Consider the following 24,243-nt stretch of genomic DNA (forward strand, 5'->3'; position numbering starts at 1 on the left):
AAATAAACATTCTGACATTAGAGGGTTGTATCGGTCAAAGAAGCCCCAAGAAGGTTGTGGTTTAAAAATAAACATTCTGACATAAACACTCAGTCAGCTACACTGTTTACTTCTGAATATTATAGTTTGGTTCCAGAACGTGATAAATCCATCTATCTATAAATTACAGAAACGTCCGTCTGTCTGTCTGTGTGTTATTCGCATATCTCTCGAATGTGAGAGAACCACTAAATGTGTGAAAACCACTATTTTCTGTTTCAGACTTTCACATAGCATCTTCTTTAGGTTATAATAACTTAAAAAAATCAAATCCAGACTTTGATTTTCAAAGATTTACTATAAAAACGGAAAAAAAATTCCCAAAAATGCAATAAATTCATGACTTTTTTTTTTTTCCAAAATGCAATTAATCCATTCAATCAATATAAAGTTATTTTTGATCATATTGCCATCGCAAGAAATATCTCCTTAACTTTTTTGATGGCAATCAGCTCACAAAAACTGATTTTGCACGGGCACTTTGCACTGCTCCCTGAATTGAGGCGCTTATTCATTTGTGGATGTAAACTGAATCTGTAAGTCAGCTATGCTGTTTACTTCTGAATATTATATTTCATTCTGGTGCGCTTAACGTTATCGCTACTGTGTAATAGTAGCCTATGCTATTCACCAACTAAACATATCCTATTCAATGCGTTCACAGTCTCTTTCACGGGCATCATTTGTAGTTGCCTATTCACAAACTGTTTGCTCAAGCATAGTGTTTTCTCTGAGTTCACTGTGTGCTTTCTACCATGCACAAATAAAAATGTCACTGAACTTTTGCTGTGTAATTGTAACAATGAGCACTCAAACACACCAAACCAACAATTACTAAAAACACACACAAAAACTGATTTTGCACGGGCATTTTTTGCACTAGTCTATCTATAAATTACAGAAACGTCTGTCTGTCTGTCTGTCTGTCTGTCTGTGTGTGTGTCTGTTCCTCGCATATCTCTCGAACCGTTAGTCCGATTGATTTCAAACTCGACAGGTGTCTCGCCACGGGCACGAGTAAGTGCAGTGCCAAGTTTGACATTGTTTGGATGAGAAATGCAAAAGATATCGTTAAATATATCATTTTTAAAAGGTTGTGGTTTAAAAATAAACATTCTGACATTAGAGAGTTGTATCGGTCAAAGAAGCCCCAAGAAGGTTGTGGTTTAAAAATAAACATTCTGACATAAACACTCAGTCAGCTACACTGTTTACTTCTGAATATTATAGTTTGGTTCCCGAACCTGATAAATCCATCTATCTATAAATTACAGAAACGTCCGTCTGTCTGTCTGTGTGTTATTCGCATATCTCTCGAATGTGAGATAACCACTAAATGTGTGAAAACCACTATTTTCTGTTTCAAACTTTCACATAGCATCTTTAGGTTATAACAACATTGAAAATCAAAATCTGGATTTTAATTTTTTAAGATTTATTATAAAAACGGATTATTTTTTCCCAAAAATGCAATAAATTCATGACTTTTTTTTTTTTTTTCAAAATGCAATTAATCCATTGAATCAATATAAAGTTATTTTTGATCATATTGCCATCGCAAGAAATATCTCCTGAACTTTTTTGACGGCGATCAGCTCACAAAAACTGATTTTGCACGGGCACTTTGCACTGCTCCCTGAATCGAGGTGCTTATTCATTTGTGGATGTTAACTGAATCTGTAAGTCAGCTATGCTGTTTACTTCTGAATATTATATTTCATTCTGGTGCGCTTAACGCTATCGCTACTGTGTAATAGTAGCCAATGCTATTCACCAACTAAACATATCCTATTCAATGCGTTCACAGTCTCTTTCACGGGCATCATTTGTAGTTGCCTATTCACAAACTGTTTGCTCAAGCATAGCGTTTTCTCGGAGTTCACTGTGTGCTTTTTACCATGCACAAATAAAGATGTCACTGAACTTTTGCTGTGTAATTGTAACAATGAGCACACACCAAACCAACAATTACTAAAAACACACACAAAAACTGATTTTGCACGGGCATTTTTTTGCACTAGTATTGATCAAATCTAGTAGTTTAAATGTAAATAAAATAACAAAAACAAAAACAAAAACAAAAATTGCATTAAAAATAGAAAAAATATTATCAAAATGAAATAAAATAAGTTTTCTGGACAAAATGTAAGTATCGTTTTTGGGCTTCGGGTCATTTTGACCCGCGAATGAAGGATTTGTTACAGGACGCGTTAAAGAATGTTGGTAATCAGACAGTTGACTTCCATAGGGGGGGAAATACGATGGAAGTCAATGGGTGCCGTCAACTGTTTGAATAACAACATTCTTTAAAATATCTTCTTTTGTGTTCAACAGAAGAAAGACAATCATACAGGTCTGTAGCAACATGAGGATGAGTACATGATGACAGGATTTTCAAATTTGGGTGAACTATCCCTTTAAAACATGTCTGTATGCTTTTATTTTGAAGTGTATATTATTTGAGGCAGAGTGCGCTGTGTGTGACTTCACCCTCTGTTGTTGTTGTGTCGGTGACGCGGCAAGTCCAGCCGGCCGAACTGCAGATGAGTCAGCAGCATCAATAATCTGCTATCTTTGGATGTGGAAGTTAATATAGATCTCCCAGCAAAACACTCACATAGCGATTAGAGGTAATAAAGCAAAAAAATGGCGGTTCCTGCAGCCCCGAACCTGCAGCTGAACACGGCGAGACAAAGCAGCCCTGTGAACTCTACAGAAAACAACATCCACATCGACGAGAGAGAGCTGGAAAACATCACCAACAGCGTCGAGGACGGCACCTCTCTGCCTCTGCACTCGCCCTGGACCTTCTGGCTCGATCGGTAGGGTGATGTTGTCATATCACTGTTATAATGGATTCGACTTTCTTCATTCACAAGCCTGTTAACAAAGGCCCAAGATTTAAATTTCTCATTTTTTTATAGTTAATCTGACTCTTTTCAGGTTCTAAACGAGCACATCTAACACCATTACATGGTTCAAGTGCCTATATTTAGTGTTTGTAAGCTTTCTGGCCTCTATAATGCAGAGCTGATATAATAACTTAGTAAAGTAGGTCGAGTCACCTGTAGGTCATGGTTGTTATTTAATATCAGATATCATGTCCTTTCTGAAGCTCTGGAAATCATGTAGCAGTGTAAGTTAATACTGTATGGGTGTACCTCAAGGCTCTGTCATGAGCCCAGTTAAGTTTTGTTTTGTTTGATATTTTTCAAATGTAGGACACTGTCAATGCAAATCAACTTATGAGATTGTGAAATGGCCACATCTAACGTTATGTTGATTGTTAATTTGCATAAAGTTTCATTTACACTATATAATGTATCTGAAAAAAATGCTGTAAACCTTTGATAATGTAGTTTCTTTTTTCTTCAGCTTATCTTCCGTACAATTCTCTTTTGGTAATGATTTTCAAAGGGTTGAAGTCCTATTTACTGACTGACATTTGGTTGCCATAACGATTGTGAAAGGCTTGTGTTCTGTCTCATTACATGATCACAAGCACTTGACATTAGACAGAAGATAAAACCCCTCAATGAATCTATGATTTATGATACAGATATGGGTGATGTGCCCAGCTTAGTGAAGCACATGTCTTATTGAAGGGCTAAAAATGAAACTTGTGTTATTATTTGCTCACACTCATGGCATTGCAAAATTATATGACCTTTTTTTTTTGCCTGTGGAACACAAAAGGTGAATTTCTGAAGAATATCCTGACCTGACCGCTCTTTATCACATAATACGAGGCTGTCAAGCTCCAAAATGACAAAAAGCACAGCTCTTCACAGCAACCAGCTGTCATTTTGAAGCGTGACGGCACCAGCTCTCATTCGCTTTCATTATCCTGGCCACTCTTGATAATATTACTCAGAAATTCACCTTTGTTCCACAGAAGACAGAAAGTCATACAGGTTTGGAACGAGTAAATGACGACAGAATAAAAAATTTGATTCTTTAAAGCTATTTGTTAACATACACCTTGTAATTCTACTTTATTTATCTTCCAGGTCATTACCAGGTACAACGGCAGCAGAGTGTGAATCAAATCTGAAAAAGATATATACCGTCCACACTGTACAGGTAGGTGTTGCACTTTTAGTATTTTTAATTTGCCATTTACAGCTAATTGAGCACAAAATGTGTGTTTTGCTGGACCAGCCTGAAAAACGAGTCGTTTTAATATCTATGAAGGTGTGGTGTGTGTTATTTCTGTTTTATTTCTGTCACAGTTTTCATTGTGAAATATGCAGATGTGGAGGCAGTCAGAATTTGACAGATGCTAATAAATTACTGATGTTTTTTATGTTGGTACTGATAATAAATATATCAGTATGATTGTTTTTTCCCTTTATTATAGCTTCAATTTGGATTTATATGCCTTAAGTGATATTAGGAATCAAAACATTATTATTTGCATTAATAAACAACACAATTAACTGTTTAATGCTTTTGCAAACTAGCAGAAATGGGGTTTTCTGTTAGAATTGGAAAAATATTGTCTCCCATACATTGTGCATCATCTTTTTAATTTTTTTTTATTACATACAGAGTTTCTGGAGCGTGTACAACAACATCCCTTCTGTGTCCAGCCTTCCTCTGAGGTGTAGCTATCATTTAATGCGAGGAGAAAGAAGACCACTATGGTGAGTTTGATTTTCATGCAAGAAAATTCAGCCAATTAAAGGGATAGTTCACTTTGAAATTAAATTTTGGTATGTTTTAGCTTACCTCAAGGGCATCCAAGATGTAGGCTAGGTGTCTTTTTTTCCGCAGTAGTTTCAATTTTGATATTTTTAGGTCAAACCGTTCTTGTCTGACAGTCATATCATGCAGGTCTATGGTCACTGTCTCAAAGAGCATGCACAGAGTCCAAATTAAAACAATTCCCCATCGTCCAAATTAAACAATTCCCCATCGTAAGTACACATTGATGGCCTAAGACACGAAACGAGCGGTTTGTGTGAGAAAACGAACAGTATTTATATCGTTTTTACCTCTTATACACAGCCACGTCCAAGTGATCTGAGGGCGCGAGCGCTTCCTGCTGTGTGACGTGTGCGCAGACTGGTGCATAGATATATATACACTAGATGTCGCCTTGGCTACGGCAGTTCATTGGAACGAATGCCGTAGCCAAGGCGACATCTAGTATTGTTTAATTGTTTAATTGTCAGATCACTTGGACGTGGCTGTGTACAAAAGGTAAAAACGATATAAATTCTGTTAGTTTTCTCACACAAACCGCTCGTTTCGTGTCTTAGGCCATCAATGTGTACTTACGATGGGGAATTGTTTAATTTGGACGATGGGGAATTGTTTAATTTGGACGATGGGGAATTGTTTTATTTTGGACTCTGTGCATGCTCTTTGAGACAGTGACCATAGACCTGCATTATATGACTGACAGACAAGAACGGTTTGACCTAAAAATATCAAAATTGAAACTACTGCGGAAAAAAAGACACCTACATCTTGGATGCCCTTGAGGTAAGCTAAAACATACCAAAATTTAATTTCAAAGTGAACTATCCCTTTAATTACTTTTATTCAGCAAGGATGCATTATTGATCAAATACATGCTGTTTTTGTACTCTCTATTCATCAAATGATCCTTAAAAAGTGTTTCCACAAACATATGAAGCAGCACAACCGTTTTCATCTTTGATAATTATAAGAAATGAGCATCAAATCAGAATATTAGAAAAATAAGCATATTACAAAAATAACAAAATCTCACAGACCCCAAACTTTTTAACGGTAGTGTACATTTCATATCTGTCTTTAGTTTTGGAAATGTTTTTAAAGCAGTTCACATAAACCATTTAGTTGAATATATTGTTCTCTATGTCAACACAGGGAAGAGGAAAGCAATGCAAAGGGAGGCGTTTGGAAAATGAAAGTGCCAAAGGAGAGCACAGTAAGTCTGTTTATTAATGGTTTCAGTTCAAGCCTAAAGCTTTTTGACTGTTTAGACTGCATAATGTAAATACATAAAATTCACACTTCACAGATTCAGTATTTTCCTATATCGTTTTATCGCTGCCAGATTGTCATTTTATTGCCCGTATCTGTTTTTCTTACAGTCAGCTGTGTGGAAAGAGTTGCTGTTGGCTACGATTGGTGAACAATTCACGGATTATTGTGCATCAGGTGAGTGTAGATATGAGTTTTATTAAGTTATTTATATTTGTTTGTTTTATTGATATCATTTAAGCCCTCTGGTGCTCCTCATTTAGGGGTCACACTCATAATTATCCCGGTGTAGAACAAATATTACTTTTTTTTCCCAATGTAATGTATTTTTGTTTAATAATATTTTTTATTTAATGTTTTGTATTTTATAGGAATTGTATGGTGCTAAATACGATTTATGCAATAATTATGATGTTTCCACAATTTATTTCCATTTAATTTTCCATTCATTTCTATAGCAGTAATTTTTGACTGCGAGGTGTACAAGTGTGTCTATTTTTTTTAGGACTTTTTAACCTTTTTGAAATAATGTCCACAATTTTCTATTTAATTTTTGCCACAAAAGTCACAGTGTCATACCATTCCGATGAAGTACACATTTCTTTTTTTAACATTTTAAACATGCATACATTTTTTTTTTTTATCAAAAGTGACCAAAGAGCACCAGTGGGTTTTAAAATGAATAAGAACTAATAAAGAATAATAATATCTGTCTGTCTTTTAGAGGATGAAGTTGTAGGAGTGAGTGTCAGCGTGAGAGAAAGAGAAGATGTGGTTCAGGTCTGGAATGGAAACGCCTCTTTTGCCAATGAGGCAAACGTTTTAGGAAGAATCTACGAACTTCTTCCACAGATATCTTTTAAAGCAGTATTTTATAAACGTAAGTGTCAGTGGTTTGCATTCTTCTCACTTAATGTCACACTGTTTATTGTTAGAACATGACATTAACATTACATTTGTTCCTAAGAAACCGTAATGCCGTATGTTTGATACGTTTTTTATTCGAATTGTATTCAAGTGTAAGAACAGTGACTGATTTAAAACTTCTTCTTTTTTTCAGCACACGAGGAGCACCATGCATTTGAAGGTGGTCGCTCAAGACATTAGCAAGCTTTGCACATTCGTCACGTTTTTCCCTCTTTTTGGACTGATCCTAGAAAATGGACTGAAAACGGAAGACAAAAACAAAAGAACTCTTGGGTTTTGTAGTTGTTTGATATCATAGGGAATGTTAAAGCCCTGTTTTTAAGTTGTAAGCGTTGCAGATGATCCCTCCAAGCTTTGCGTGAGGAGTTTTCTCACACCAGGTATTTAGGCGATATCAATAAAGATCACGTAGTAGCATATGTATTATAAATCATCACAACAGAGCAATGTTGCCAATTGTTATCATTCCCCCTCCCCTATTTCTAGGTTTATTGATTAAATGTGCAGTCCGGTGACAGTTGCTGCTTGTCAAAATATATACTCGATGTGTTAGACATTTTTATTTGAAGAGTTAGAGCGTCCATTAGGATCAAACTCTTAGGGCTGTTTTCTCAGACGCACATTAGGCATAACCTTAAACTAAAAGAAATAGTCCAAGGCTAAGCTTAATGCGTTTCTGGGAAACTATTTTTTATGCAAAAGTATTGCACATTTCTCTTTGGAAAAAAAAAAATCTCTTTGGCTTGGAGGTTAATGATTTCAGAGCAAATGTAAGTGGGTGTAAGACAACCTTGGTTGCAACCGTTAATATACAGCAAAATGCATATGCAATTCCTCATTTTCACCCCTGACCTGAATATTTAAGGACATTTAAATAATCCTGAATTAATCACATGAGGGTAAAAATCTTGCATCTTGCAAACGGCTTTGCTTTTATGATTTCGAAAAACTGTATCCAGACCTCCTCTTGTAGTATTTTATGTAAATGAAAGCTGTTTTAGAATGGCGTCTGAGCACTGTTGAACTTCTCTTTTTTTTTTTTTTTTGGTTACTGCGTTGTGGTTTGAAATCCTGCATTATGTTATTAACTGTAGCCCCAAATCCCATAAGTGTCTCGTCTTTGTCAGAATAGTCCAAATGCTTAATATAAGTCTTTTTTTTTTTTTTTTTTTACGTACGCATTTGCTCCTAACTGCCTTTTTATTCAGTATAATCACACTGTGTCTTGTTTCAGAGTGCTTATTATTGTAGTTTGTTTTATTGTGTTTGGATGGATGGTTATGTTGGAAAACCTGAGTCGAGAGGGGCTAGTGTAGATATTGTCAAATTATGTAACTGAAAATGACTTGTGTAATCAGCAGAGCATATATTTTTTAGTTTTTCAGTACCAAAGAAATTTCCTTTCTGTTCTCCTATGTTATAATTTATCATGTCCTGCGTCCTTCTGCACAGGCATAGAGGGAGTTACAACCATGTTTCTTATGTTTTTCTTTACCGATGCTTTTTTTTTTCTTCTTCTCACTTTCTGCCGTGTCTGTGTGCCGATTTTATTTAGGTTTGTCAAGCCCGAAAAGACCTGCATCACGAACCAGGTCTCTTAATGCACTAAACGAAGCACAATTATGAGTTTGTCCTTCATATGGACAGGGATGTGCAAAATAACCTGTACATGCAGCTGACCTTTCATATTTAAGCCTTTTCCTACCTATCACTCATCTCTAAATGAGATGTGTGAGTTCTGATGTGGATTTCTGGAGCATTTGTCGGTTTTCCAGGCTCCCAATCAGGATCTGAAACCTCAAACTGATTGTCAATCTTCTGGAATGGTGCCTTGTGTTCTCCCAGGGTTTCACTCATAGAATGTTTTGGTTTTCTCTATGTATTTAATCAGTTATATTATTCTTTTTTTTCTTTCTTTCTTTTCTTTTGCTTATAGGTTTTGAAATATTGAATAAATACGAAGCAGAATTCGAAGTATGAGTATTGCAGTTATTTTCAACATAAAATTGTGTCTTTTATTTCAATTGCATGCACTAATGAAGTTCTTTATGTGGTCTGCAATGAATGAAGAATCCTGTAATTGTGCACAATTTGTTCACCGCAAGGTGGCGCTGTCCCTCCGTCAAACGCAATTTCACGTCGTCACTCGTCCGCATCTACATTACATTTAGTCACTCCACATTTCACCAGATTTGTGGAAGCTCTTTAGATTTTATTTTACCCCCCGCTCGTGTTTAGCATGTCATTGATTAATGTACCATGAAAGGACTCATATTTGATCTTGTGCGCAACAGTCTCCTTGAGCGACGAATCACTTCAGCCCTCAGCAGCAGGTGGACGTGACGTCACGCCTCTACAGCTACTCTGAAACATACGACAAAAAAATCTGTTTAGCCTCGACTCACACAACAACTTCATCCCATTAATATCGTTTAAGGTTTATAATTCAACGCTCGCTGTAAACGGCACCGTATACGTGCAAAAGCTGTTTGCGTTGTCCGTAAAGTAGTCCCTAGGACGCGCACTGCGGATGAATACACTTGTTTACATTGTGCTGCACGCGGCAGTGTCGGCCAGCGCGCGCTGCTACGCGAGCTTCATGGGAGAGCGACGCACTGCGCTTCACAGCTCGCGAAAGTTCGTTCCGCGGTCACCGTGAAAGTTTTCATTTCTGCCCGTTGAGAAACCATTTCATCCCCGGTGAGTTTATTCTTTTTATCAAGTTTCTTTCTCTGTGTTCATTCCTAATTTACATGTGAGGTTGATTTGCTAGTTATTAGCCTTATCACAACTAACGGCAGCGCTGGAGAGTAGACAGTCAGACAGGAGGGGCAGCTAATTCAACGCTCTCCACAGTTTTATCGCCATTTATTTAGTATTTTATTACAGGTAATTTGCCTTGAACAGAGTCGGTGGCTTACATAACACACAGTTATTGTCGTAGGACAGTGTTTAAAGCCCTCATGGGAGTGTTAGCTGGCTAACATGTGCCTTTGGTTCAGTTCATGTGGAGAACAAAAACAGCTCGAGTAACTTCAGTTCAAGACAGTCTGTCTCTGTAGTAAATCACCTCGTCTTATCACTGTTTTTTATTATTAAATTGTTACGACAACAGAACAAATATCAACACAGCTTGCATAAAATATATGTATTGTACATATACAATCTTATCAATAAACGAACGTACAAATTATACATACATTAATTTGACTATCATAATATACGTACACATACATAATTTTTTCGGACAAAATGAATCAAATAAATACATTTAGAATAAATAAAGCATCCTCGTCCATTCAAACTTGACTTTTTTTTCCTCCACACTTATTATACAGCCTATATTGGCATTAGTCAAACATAATTCAACTGAGTGTTAATCCTAACTGGGTGGTTTGATTTTGGTCAGCAGGTTTAAACAGGGACTCACATGCAGGATAGAGGTGTAACTTTGGGTTTGTCTCAATCTAGTGAAGCTCCTTCCTAGACAGTATTTTTAGGCACCTATAATGCCTCAAAGTGCTGCCTAGGCTTGCAGAACACTAGGCTTTCACAGCCACTATTTCTTTTGTTTGCTCGGTGTGCTCAGTTTCGTTATTCTTCATGAGTGTACTAAGGAGTTAAAAAGTTCTCCTTTAGTTTCACTGTTTGATGTTAAAGTTGTTGAAACTACAACAAACAAAAAAAAAAGCAACGCCCCTTGACAGGTTTCATTTCTCCTTTTGCCTCTGAGCATTTACAATTCAGTTAATCATTTGTTGGAGCTCTTATACGGCATCCCATTCTGTCTTTATTACTCGAGTTGTCTGTTCTTAAACCAGGTGTTACCTGCCCTTAGGATCAGGTTCCCTCACTTTAGTCCATTGTGAGGATCTGTCTATTCAGCACAACTGGAAAACACTTTCAGTAAGGCATTCACGAGATTTTAATTTCTTAATGCAGGGGTTTCCAAAGGGTTTTTTTTTTTGTTTTTGTTTTTTTTTGGTCAACCAAAACCCTTAGCATAAAATATTTACTTGAAGTTCACCCTGAGATTTTAAGTTAATATTTAAACAATTTAATGACACATGTTCACAGTTCACAGTAATTGGTCACATGACATGCAGGTAAACAAAATATTCAATCTTTTTATAGTTTTTATTGTTTTTAATGTCTCATATTCACTCCTTACAGGAACCGACCAAGGTGCAATACAAATATTTGTCTTATTCTTCACTTTCAAACATTCAAACCCTCAAGCTTTTAACATGTAAAGTCCTCAAGCTTTTATTTGACGGAATATTGTAGGAAGGGTGTAAACTTCTTTCCCTAAAAATGTTTGACGTAAGTAAAAACCTAAAGCACACATTTCCTTCCCAATTCCCACTCTGAAAACACAGAATGGCCACGTTCACACAGCAGCAGAATACTGTTGTCAGCCCTGTATTTGACTCCTTAAAGGAGAACTCCGGTCAATTTTAACATTGAGCTAATTTTTTTGTAAATTTGGAGTGCTGTCAGTACAGAGAACAACGACAGAAATCGGTGTTGCCTACACCGTGTTATCCTCTTTTTAATATTTGCACCCTGTTGACTTCAATGGGGCAAGTTTTAAACCTGCTTTTAGCCTCTTAACATCCTTGATGTGTCATTACAAGTGCACAGCCATGTGAGTGATTCCTTCAGAGTGAACACGCGGTGAATCTGACTGCAGTAGATGTGAAAGATATGAATAAAAATGATGTTAATTCGGCCAGCGCACATACCTGTATTTACTTCCTGTTTTCGGTCGAAGCCCACAGTAGTCGATTGTCAAGTTCACGCGTGTGATCATAGGTAGCTAAGCAACAGTGGAGAACTCGACAATTGACTACTGTGGACTTCGACCGAAAACAGGAAGTAAATACAGGTATGTGCGCTGGCCGAATTAACATCATTTTTATTCATATCTTTCACATCTACTGCAGTCAGATTCACCGCGTGTTCACTCTGAAGGAATCACTCACATGGCTGTGCACTTGTAATGACACATCAAGGATGTTAAGAGGCTAAAAGCAGGTTTAAAACTTGCCCCATTGAAGTCAACAGGGTGCAAATTTTAAAAAGAGGATAACACGGTGTAGGCAACACCGATTTTTGTCGTTGTTCTCTGTACTGACAGCACTCCAAATTTACAAAAAAATGAGCTCAATGTTAAAATTGACCGGAGTTCTCCTTTAACACACTTATATTTACACACAGTTCAGTTGTATATGGGAGTGACACCGCATTCTGTAACCGAACTCACACCTGTACATTTTCAGGACAACCACATTCTTGGGAAACATGCCCTGTGTGAACCGAACCGGACTGGACAGAGTTGTCTGTCTCGTCATATGGCGGGAGATAGCCGCTCCGGGTTTTCATGAGTGGTTTTTATGTCCACCGGAGCGGCTCCCGTCAGTTTTGTGTTCCACATGCGACTCAAATGCTCCGCTCCGCTCTCCTCTCAGATATAAAAGCTGGTGTCAGTTAATGAAGAGTGACTGTGTGAAGGGAGCCTATATAAGCTGCATGCATATGAACCAAGGCTGCACAATATATCAAAATATCGCAAATGTAGGCTATATATTGCGATATGCATATCGCAACAGCTTGCAATAACTGGGATCATGATAAAAGACTAAGAGAAAATCAATCACTGGCTAAAACCTTTGTAGCTTTAATAAGAATCAGTATATATTTAATTCACACAGTGATAACTAAGCAGTGTTTAATTTTACATTTGATTATTCAGTTTCTGTTGTTAAATAAACCTAATGTAGGATAACCTGAACCCCTGAACCCCGTGGTTTACACTGATGTTAAAATAACACTTCTTATGTGTCAGTAAAACACTGCTGTTCACTTTCAGAAGTTGTAGGGATGTTTTCTTGTCACTAAAAGAATGTGAAACATGTATGTAGAGTATATAATTTAAAATATATTTTAAAGATAGTTTAAGTTTACTTTATCATATCGAATATCACATTATTTAACGAGTTATCGCATTTTTCTTCAACATCGTGCAGCCCTACTCCCGCTCTTCACTCTGAAACTTCTACTACATAAACTAAATCACAGCCTTTGATTTGAGCATCTCTATTTGATAAGATAATCGCTATTTCAGTTTTATTTCAATTAATTGTGCAGCCCCATTTGTTTGTAATGTGACAGTTTAATTAATCATTAGCTTTTCATCAACTCTCAAACCCCCTGCGGTTCCCTCCTGAACCCCAGATTGGGAAACCCTGTTCTTTCAGATCTTTCTCCTCCAGGCATTTTTCTATATCCTGGAGCTTCGTCACATTGCTGGCAAACCTGTTTTGTCCCGTCTGGTGTTTCACAACTGTGTTATTGAAAGAGTTTTATTTTACTGTAAATAAAGTCTATTTAAAAAGAATTTACAAACTGCACACTGCCTATTTCTGTCTGTTGCTCTCAGTATCTGACTGAATTATGTGGCGACTGACAGATTTTGCCATGATTGTGTAATAACAGCTTCAATCACTTGCGCAAAAGTGATGCCTTAATTCTTAACCTCCCCCACCTCCTGCTACACAATGAATTAGATGGTCAGAAACCGGTAGTGTCAGTGTAATAATCCGATTAATGATTAACAGTTTTCTAGACATGTCTCGATAAACACTTTTATGGCATATCATACTCCGATGTCTTTCAGTGATTGTTGTCTGCACAAGAAACAAAAATCTACAGGCTACTACATTAATTGCTATATTGCACCTGTTAAGACAAAATGGTGTGATAGTTGAAAGGAGCGCCACGAGTTTGAGAGAGTGTAGGAGTAAGTGTAATGCGGTTTGTTCTTTCCGAGGAAGCGGCACGTGTGGCGCTCATAGGCGTGGATGTGTAGATGAACGTGACAGATATTTCCTTTTTAGGTGGGAGTGTTAGGTTCTGTTTCCCCTTAAATTCTGGCATTACTGAGGGTTTTCCCCTCAGGTGAAGGGGTTTCAGACGAGTGCGCTAACATTGAGCAAACATTGTTGTGGTGAGGAAGTGTAATGGCTGGTCGCTTGGCTGGCCAAGGTGACAGGTTCTTTCTTGGTTAGTGTTATTCAGTCAGTACCTTTTCCCGTTAGCGTAGTGAATAAGCCTAGTCATTTGTGTGGGTTATTTCTTGAAGCAAACGAAACTTATAGCTCATAATGTATGTGCATAATAATCAGTTTCTGAAAAATAAGCGCTAGTTGTCCTTGTGGGCTGGAAAGGTGTTGCTGAAGAGTTGAGCAGGAATTGCTTGTCACTCTTCGCTGTCTATTGGTGTAATCTATGGAAATGGTGATTATTCTGTTGCCCTATCTCAACTGACTCACACACCTATTCAAATGTTCCGGGACAGTAAGTGTAGTTATGCTTATGCTATCTGTGTTTGCCACCCTGGAGAGTTTGAGCACTTGGTGCACCACTGATGTGATCTATAAAGGAGCATACGCCGCAGGTCTGTTTTATTGTATGAATTGTTTGCTCGAGGTTAACGGTGGGTCATTGGGAATACTTTAGGTTGCATCAAGATTTGTGGTGTATTATTTGTATTTTATTTTATATATATTTTTTCTCTCAAAATGAATATCATTTTTCATAATGGACATTATTATGTTATGATGCTTAAATTTACTTGTAGCATTAAATACATTAAGGTTAGTTTTTAATATTTTATACTAGTACCATTCAAAATTTTACTTTTTTTTTTTTTTTTTTAAGACGTCTCTCATGCTTACTCACCAAGGCTGCATTCATTCAAACATTCAGTAAAATGTAAATGCAAGTTAAGAGGTTAAGACAAAATGTTAATTGATGCAATCTATAGTCATTTATATATATATATATATATATATATATATATATATATATATATATATATATATATATATATACACACAGGGTTTTTCCTGGCTCAAAATGAGGCGGAGGTGGTAAAATCCTAATAATGTATTCTAATAATAAGGTAATTAAATTTGTATTTTTCGTAGATCATCATATAGCCTAATGTGTTTCCCACATTATTTTAGTGGGTGGAGCCTGGTACCCCTAGGGGGGTCCGGGGGCATGCCCCCCCGTGAGAAAATTTTACATTTTAAAGATAAATTCATTAATCTGGTGCACTTTGAGTCACCCGAATCCACTGTTAAAAATAAATAGCCTAATCCACCCGCAAACCGCCCATATTCTTTGATTTAGATATCTGCATCTGATCATCACATTACAATTATTCAAATTCTCAGTGTTAAGCATGATAATATGGTAACATATCACACTGAAGTAGGCTGATTAAAAATTAACATTTATTTAAAATAAAAGTTCTTCTTTTGGAAGAATTAGGCTACATTTCCTTAATAGCCTAAACAGAGACTTTACTCCCTTCAAACTTAAATTGTCAATGTTTCATTACATCACTGTTGGAAAACACTCAGAATAATTTTTTGTACCTTTTATAAAGGGCATTTTTTCCATAATTTTATTAAATGTATGCTCCATCTTTCATTTCAAATTCTTAAATTTGATCAATATTCAATTAAAATAAGAAGACACTAGGCTGTTACCAATCAAATTAAATAATTTACATTGAAAAATTATAACTGTATTAAATGAGATTATTTTAAATATTTTTGAATATACAATAAGGAATGTTGAAAAGAATATACTTTGAAACTAAACCGCCAGTAGGAGGTGACAGGCGACCGTCTTAATGAGCGAGTCATTGAGTCATTCATTCAAACGTTTCGTTCAAAAGGCTGATTTATTCAGAATGAGGCAGTTTATGAATGGGTAATTGAATCTTTGACTCAACCGATTCGTTCGAAACGCTGAATCATTCTGTAATGAAACATGGCTGAGTGTTGCTGTGAGATGCGCTATGGTTCTGCTGTGATCTCTGTTTGGAACTATTTTCGCTGCTGAAACAGAACAAAAACAGTCATTGCGTCTAAAATGTAAGTGACTTAATTTGAAATCAGTCTCGGTTTCAATCTTGATGGCATTCAGGAAAACATCACTCTGGTCGTGTGTGACCTAGGCTATATATTGTTTCTTAACTATAATATGTTATAAATAACTGCGCGAGCCTAAACAGCGCAACTTTGTTACCGTCAGTACATTAGGTAGGCCTATATTAGGCCTACTATCAGCTATAGGCTATCAATCACCACTTACAATAAATTAAATAAAACAGAATAATTCTCACGTATTCGGTTATTTTAATCAGGGCATGTGTCCAGATGGGTTACAATTCTCTCTCACTTTTCCCTTCAAAAAAAGAAAGAAAAAAAAAAAAACGTGTCCCGGACAAGCGTTATTATAGAGTCCTGATATGTTTCCCTTGGTTGGGTTTCCCCGAAGAGAATTACGTTGTTGAAAACGAAAGTAAAAGAGTGACGCACGTTCATTGCATTTTACCGTGATGAGAGTTCCGTGTCTTTATTAAACTCAACTCAGTGTAATGATTTATCTGTCATCCACCCTCGATTAATTGGAATGGAATGTTTTTATTACTTGGCTCGCCCGACCCGCGGATTATCCGCAAACCGCGCAGCACTATACAGTTTGAGAATGGACACAAACCGCAACAGAACCGTCACGGTGGAAAAAGTGTCTCTGACCCTGACTGTCTGTCCGAGTTTTGTCAAGAGCCGGAGGCGGCACGAAATTTGACGGAGGCGGCCGCCTCATAATTCTCTCTATATATATAAACTTTCATGTTGCGAGAATTGTTGAATATTCTTGAAATGTTGAATAATTCATAAAAAAAATATTATTCATCGTGCATATTCATTATCGTAACATACCGTATATCGGCACATGTCTACTCATAAAGACTCCACTTGTTTCATTGCTGGACTTAAAACAAATCACTTGAATGAATACTTCAGTGACTACATTTGTTTAAGAGTCATATGTCGCCACCTACTGGTGTAACAATGTAATTTATTCATTCTTTATTTGAAGCATATTCGAATAAAGAATACATTTTTAAAAATTTAGAATGTAGTATATGAATATAAATTATAAACAAATGAATTAATAAATATACAGCAAACTAGAGAGAAATATCAGTGCAAACATTATCAGGCCAACAGACAAGTAACTTTAACATTGAGATGTCAGATCACAAATAATAAATAAATATACATAATATGAAAAGACTGTTTAGCCCATTTCACACAGAGATTCCGGAAAATACACGGATGGTGTGTCCCGGGATCGTTTGATTTTGCTAGTTCCCCGTATGCTGTGTAGCATAGGTTGTAGAAAGGCCCGTGCGATGGCATGTGCGTCATCACTACGACACACCCCTTACGCCATTGGTCCTGGCTTTTGTTCACACAGGGCACGTTACGGGACTGATCCCGGCAATGTTACTAGATCCCCATCCCGGCATCGATATGGTTATCAATCCCGGGACGTGTTTGTGTTCGCACAGAAGGCACTCTAGCAATTTTACAGCAATTTCCCGGGATCAACGCGCTGTGTGAAAGGGGCTTGTGTGAAGCTGTTTCATACCTACATGACGACTGCTCTCACTGGATTAGCGGCAGCACTGACCAGAGGTTGTGTTAGACTTTCTCATTGTCCGTCACTTTGACGGACTGGGTCGTAAAAATGTATCGTCATAATTAACGTCATAATCTATTATTACCAATCAATAAAATGTTCATATTTTAAAGATAATAAGACTTTTTGCTTTCGTTCACATTTTCATTTTCAATCATGAACTTACAGGACGAGCATATAGGCTATATTATGCATTTTATTTATTTAAAGGGGGGGTGAAATGCTCATTTTCACTCAATCTCCTGTTAATCTTGAGTACCTATAGAGTAGTATTGCATCCTTCATATCTCCAAAAAGTCTTTAGTTCTATTATATTTATAAAAGAAAGATAGGCTGTACCGAGTCTTTCCGGAAAAAACCGAGCGTCTGGAGGCGGGCCGTGTGGGCGAAGCCAGAGCCATAGAGAGAATCCGTCGATCTGGGCTTTGTTTATAAAACATTCATCGTCGAAATGCAGGGAACAAACAGTCTACACAACTCGTTTTTGCCCCGGAAAAACAATCTGCATCCACTGTTCCTAACGCTGGGTTCTTTGGGAAGCTGAACATGGTAAGCTTTCCCTCACATCCAAAAACACACTTTGGAGACACTATGCAGCGCTGCCGATGATTTCCTGTTGAAGCGCGTTGATGTGCGCGGTCTCGCTCTCCTCTGGTCGACGTGTGCGCGGGCGAGCTTTTCCGGGAGAAATGCTCATATAAGGAGTTCCACTCTGGTCTACGTCATTAGATCCACGGTCGAAAAAAACCCAGCCGAAACTTGTACCAACCCAGAAGTATGATTTTCGGCACAGAAATTCTCCGTTATTCGTCCAAAATATTTTTTAAAAACTTTGGCCATGTTAAGCATGAGAATCCATCTCTTTAACACTGTAAACAACTCTGAATACATGAAACACCATTGTACCCCCCCTTTAAGAAAAGAACACATGAACAGACACATTTCATGTTCAACACCACACAAAGCAGATGAATGTTTGTTTTTTTCCTCCGCAGTGTCAGCGGAGGCCACTTAGACCTAAAGAATAGCATTTATCTAAAAATTTTATTTATATTAAATATAAATCTTTTGTAACATCACTTTTGATCAATTCAGTGCGTCTTTGCATGTCTTACTAACCCCAAACTTTTGAATGGTAACATTTTTGGACAAAATAGTATAAAATTGTAAAATTGGTTATCCGCCATAACTTGAAAGACTAATTATTGGCTTATCATTTTTGGCCAGATGTTTAATATTGGTGCATCCCCCAATATTGTTCAATATTAAAATCTAAAATCCCAACAATAATACAATGTTTTAAAAAGCAAAAGGACATAAATAACAAGCTACAGTCCCATTTGCTCATCTTATGTCCTTGGCAACAAAATGTGCTTTTCAGCCTTGGCTTTTGTAATCTGCACACTCTATTTGTGAAGTTTAAAAACTTAAATGGACTCAAAATCTTGCCTAATGCTTGACAAGCATTCATCACCCTTGATGTTCAGTCTCTCTGTAGAAACCACATAATTTCCATCTCAGTAAAGTGTATTTACATAGTAGTACACCTGAATGAAAAGCAGGCACTAAAGCAAACTGCTCTCTGTACTAAGCCTGTCACACATCTCCAAGATAATATTGTCTAGTCCTGTAATTTCACTTATGCAGCCTGCCTATCTTTTACTCGGCTTGTATCCGTACAGTGTGGTTTTGTGTATCTGCACAATTTGTCATGTGTTTGTAACCCGGCTATGAAATGTGATATTCTATGAGGGCTGCCTCTTCCATTATCTCAGAAACCTCTCTAAAAATAGACCCATGCATCCAGACACCATGCTATAGCCTAATACATAGTCCCATTAGCCCCTTCTTTTTGGCAACTGTTCCTATCAGCCTCGCCCTGCTGCCAAAATTTGGTTGAATGAACTCCTGATGCTCATTTTTAGCCGTCTACAGATCATTTGCTGTTCAATCATTTTTATACCATTTCAGCCGTAATAAAGTGTCTGATGTGAATGGAGTGAGAGCATACACAATTGTCATAAATCGCAACTCTCATGAGTGTTAGCGTTTGAAATTAGCCTTCCAAAAATAAGTTTTGTACAGGTTAAAGGTAAATGATTGATTGCTTCATAAAGTTCATGGAATACGGATGTCTTGTTAAACATTCTGGTTGTTCTGTTAGTAAGCACCTTCTTGAGTGGCTTTTAGGGTGTGTTCACACTTGGGATGTATGGTTCGATTAAATGAACCCTCTTGTGGTTGCTCTGTTTGTGCGGTTCATTTGAATAAGTGTGAACGCGGCCATCCGAACCCTGGTGCGCACCAAACGAGCGAACCGAGATCGCTGAAAAGATGGGTCTCGGTCCGCTTCCAAACGAACCAAAAAACGGGACATGATGTCACAAGATGTGCCCCTAAAAAGGACAGAATGCTCAAGCATACCTGTTTTTTTCTCATCAAAATCACGATGTGTCCCATCACAGTTCAGGACAGGCGTCAGAACCGCGTCTCCTCGCAGCAGATCTGTGTTTGTTTGTGTGACGGAGGAATTCCTGCCGCTGTTTTGATTCCTTTACACATTTTATAATCTCTTCACAAGTTCTCAGCTGGTCGAAATACCATCGAATGCAGGCTCGATACATACAGCGAGCTCATTTAGCCCAGTACACAGCATTGTTTTGGATGTTCGGCAAGTTCTGTCGTGAAATATATGTAATAAAATCCAACTAATCAGGTAGTGAACATATCCCTATGCCTTTAGGTTCTGTTAAAATTCAAATGTGAACGCTAAGCAAACCAGGACAAAAATGTTTTTGTTGTTGGTCCGGACCAGACGAACCAAGCGAACAGAACTACATGTGTATGAGCATGCCCTTATTCATCTTGTAAATTCTGTTCACTTGTGGTCAACGACATAATATTATCCCTGGTTTCCACTTGTACTGCCATAGTAACCTAGCCTGGTAATACCAAACTCTGCTACTTCGCTTTGCTTCGTAGACAGAGTCTGGAAGGGCATAATTGAAAAGCGTTTTCTTTCTTGCGGGGGGGTGCTTGTCTGAAGTTTAAAATCATTGGTTACCCGTAAGCCAATCACATAACGTTTGGTTATGACGTGTGTTATGCGCATGCTCAGCCGCATCTAACTTCCACTGTAAACACATGTATGATGCGAAAACAAAACCATCGAGCGAAATACCGGAGTGACCATGGCTGTGAACGACTTTTGCAGATTATGTGAAGTAAATCTACACATCCACGGTACAATCAGCGTCTACGTCACGGCTCTCAGCCCGCCCTCTGTTCGTTGATTGGCCGGCTGTTTTCAGGCCGGAGGAAAACGGGGAAAACGGTCGCTATCTCAGACTGAGTACAGAAGCGAAATGAAATTGAGCGGAAGTACGAAGTCTGACGTAGTCAGGCTAATAGTAACCATGGTGACAGACGTGGACAACTGCGTTACGTCTAGGCACGCTCACGCTTTTGTTGTTTCGTTCGAACATCACATGGATCATGGCAAGCAGACTTTGGGACAAAAGGAGAACTAAAACGAGGATCAGTATCAGTGTGGCGTTTTCGAGATGCCGAGAGCTTCGCGTCCGCGACTAACTTCGACTTGACAGAGACGCCACTCTTGCATGTACTTTATTAGACAGGTGAGCAAATGTACATAAAACTAATCAATGTTATATAGCTCAACATGATGAAATGTAAGAATATGATCAGTAGGCCTATGTTATTTTAATGTTGATCTGGTTGCCTAAATTGAATCACTGGGACATCCAAAGTCATTAAAAAGCTTCTAAATGTATCTAAATTCAAAATTTTTAGAAAGTTGCCAGCCAGCATTTTTGATCATTTTCACAATTTAACGGACCCTAGAATATTTTGTTGTATGAAAATCTGAACATGCAATATATCAAAAGAAAGAACAGAACTTTTAAACAAAAAAATATAGTATAAAAAATATAGAAAATAGTTTTTTTTTTCAAAGAGTACTTCCGGATAGGATTCAGAACGATAATCAAAACATAGATGGAGTAGATCGTTGTGTTGTAATCCATCAACACCTCCAAAGCTTCACAGTCCTATACCTCTTTGTGAGTTCGACATTTTATTCAGTAAACTTAGGCACTTTTGATTTATATGCTGTTTAAAGGGATAGTTCACCCAAAAATGAAGATTATCCCATGATTTACTCACCCTCAAGCCAACCTAGGCATATATGACTATCTTCTTTCAGACGAACACAATCGGAGTTTTATTTAAAAATATCCTGGCACTTCCAAGCTTTATAATGGTAGTGAATGGCGGTCCTGATTTTGAAGCCCAAAAAAGTGCATCCAAGTAATCCATCCGACTCCAGTGGGTTAATAAATGCCTTCTGAAGCGAAGCAATGTGTTTTTGTAAGAAAAATATCCATATTTAAAAATATTTCAACAACAAAAAAACAAGCTACCGGCAGACAGCCCTACGCAAGTCGACTTACACCAAAAGAGTAACCCCTGACGCGATGAATGACATAGGATGTTGAGTAGCGTAAACTTTGATGCCTCTCATGGTTCAAACAAATAGGGCTGGGCAACAAACTCAAGCTCCTCTTCTCTTCTTTATCTTTAAAAATTCTTGCTTTAGACTTCTAATTCGTGAGCGTTTTTTTGGTTTTGCTCTATCCTCTGCTCTTCGTCAATACTTCATGCGTCGGGTCAGAGGTTAGGCCTACTCTTTTGCCGTAAATCGATGCATACGGCCGTCTGTCGGAAGCTAGTTATTTTAGTTTTTTAAGTTTTAAATATGGATATTTTTCTTACACAAACACATCTCTTTGCTTCGCTGGTTTTTGTATCCAGAGATTCTGTGCTATTTCAGAAGATGCATACCGGTAATAGTGGCCCCTACCATATTACAGTGAAAACACGGATAGCTGGAAAATTCAGTCAATGGCGGGGAAAGAGATAAGTGTAAGTTAACAAGCATTGGTGGAACGTATTAAAGGATACTTGATTCACCATCACCATATTCCCTCCGATCACATGATCCAGCGCGTGTGTGTGTGTGAGAGAGAGAGAGAGAGAGTATGCAAATGTGGTAAAGGATACACATGGTTTACAAAGATCTGTGAAATAATAGATACTTATTCTGAATGAAATTTGAGGCAAAAGTTTTTGTAAAGATTGTGTAGACTTGTGCCTTTTGAGTCCATATAGACTCCTATATGGAGCATATGCAGTAGTCAACATTTGAAGTGGATCAAAACCTTTCATCAAAGTTATACATGAATTTTGAACAATACCCATTGTTGTCTTAGGACAACTTTGATGAACATTTTTGATCCACTTCAAATGTTGATACTGTAGTAAGTACAGTACAGTCTGATGGTGGTATGTCAGTCATGCTGCATCTGGCGGAAGAAGTAAAAATATCATATTGTGAATAATTAGCCAAATGTATACCTAGCCAAATATTTTTTCTTTTCCTGAACTTTTTTTCTCCTGTAATCTTCCTGTAATACAAGCTCTTTTTCCTCCACATATTGTGCCCCTTTTTAAACATCTATTTATCGAGTGATTGATTAATTTCTAGACTATGCACAAGGTGTTTGCTTGTTGTTGTTTTTTTTTAAAAACTGACTTGCGCTTCATGTTCAGTGTAATTTTCTGTAACAGAATAGCCCGAGGCTGTCTGTTGATGAACTGGTTTTTATTTTTGAGTCGGAAAAAAAAAGATACTTGCTATAATGGAGAATTAATAGGTAGAATGAGTCTGATGAATTTGTTTTCTTTATGTAATTATTTGGTCTACTGCGCCTGGGCATATTAATTGTCCAGTTGAATGTTCAATTGCATTATGGGTAATAATAACCCCCACCATCCTCGGACCTAGTTGTAATTGCACAACAAACAACCTTTTTTGTTGATGTTCTTGCTAATTTTATTACTCTAATTCATTTTGAGAGCCACATCTTGATGCCACGTCATATTAAGCACCTCACAATCTAACTCCTGATATTATGCTGAGAGCTTGAGAGTGTGTTTATGGCTTTGCTTTCCTCCCTTTTTGTGTTATGTATCAATATCTCCTCATTGAGACTTCAAAGGCATTCCTTCAGGTCGGTGTATGTTTTCCCTTCCTGACTGTTGAAGTCCTTCGAGGCTTCACCTCTCCCCTAAAATCTTCATGTTCGTGTTGCTTGTCAGCTAAAGTTTGTGTCTATGGGAAAATGAGGCATTAGGAATGCAGAGGAACGTTCATGAGATGAAGGCCTATCATCTGTACAAATATACAGATGCCAGTGTAAGTCAAATAAACAGAAAACATTCTTCAGCAGTTACACTGTTGACAAGCTTTTGTTCTCTTTCATGTTTCTGACAATGTAAGAATGCTAAACCCAAACAAACGTCCATTAGCGTTTCTTTTAAACAGTCAAACAGGCCAATACTGGTTTAGATTGGCATTTTGTAGTTATTTCTAAGACATCTATTTACAGCAAACATGCCTGTTGGCAGCCTATGACAGAATAACACAGTAACTCAGAGATTCATGTTTTTTTTCCCACACTTGTGGACAGGTTGAATTACATTGTAATGCACTCATTATGTGCACTGCATGTTTCAGTACATATTTGACATGTTTCATGCACCCTAATGTTCTCTGAGTTTCGAGAAGCAGGATATTTGTGCAATCAGCGTTGGATGCCGTCTTGCTCCAGATTTCCTCCTCTGTGATCAATGAAGTGCTTCCTGCATACA

At 37.5% G+C, this 24,243-nt stretch overlaps 2 protein-coding genes across 4 annotated transcripts in view; both read left to right on the top strand.

The window, feature by feature from the left end:
* The first annotated feature begins 2,505 nt into the window (after window positions 1-2,505).
* Window positions 2,506-8,916, top strand: eif4e3 (eukaryotic translation initiation factor 4E family member 3). The gene is made up of 7 exons (XM_079850123.1): window positions 2,506-2,861; window positions 4,050-4,122; window positions 4,591-4,685; window positions 5,899-5,959; window positions 6,126-6,192; window positions 6,740-6,895; window positions 7,076-8,916. The coding sequence occupies exons 1-7, from the start codon at window positions 2,686-2,688 to the stop codon at window positions 7,120-7,122; spliced, it is 675 nt and encodes a 224-aa protein (XP_079706249.1). The 5' UTR covers window positions 2,506-2,685; the 3' UTR covers window positions 7,123-8,916.
* A 387-nt stretch (window positions 8,917-9,303) lies between these two features.
* Window positions 9,304-24,243, top strand: part of foxp1a (forkhead box P1a) — a gene marked incomplete at its 3' end in the record, with an annotated part of 45,101 nt that continues 30,161 nt past the window's right edge. For 2 of the 3 annotated variants that reach the window (XM_079849667.1, XM_079849669.1), the window contains exon 1: window positions 9,541-9,642. Of the gene's footprint in view, window positions 9,643-24,243 lie in introns of all 3 variants that reach the window. The other variant, XM_079849666.1, reaches the window with a different exon arrangement.

The sequence above is a fragment of the Squalius cephalus genome (genome assembly GCF_949319135.1).
Source record: "Squalius cephalus genome assembly, chromosome: 18".
In the NCBI taxonomy this organism is placed as follows: Eukaryota; Metazoa; Chordata; class Actinopteri; order Cypriniformes; family Leuciscidae; genus Squalius; species Squalius cephalus.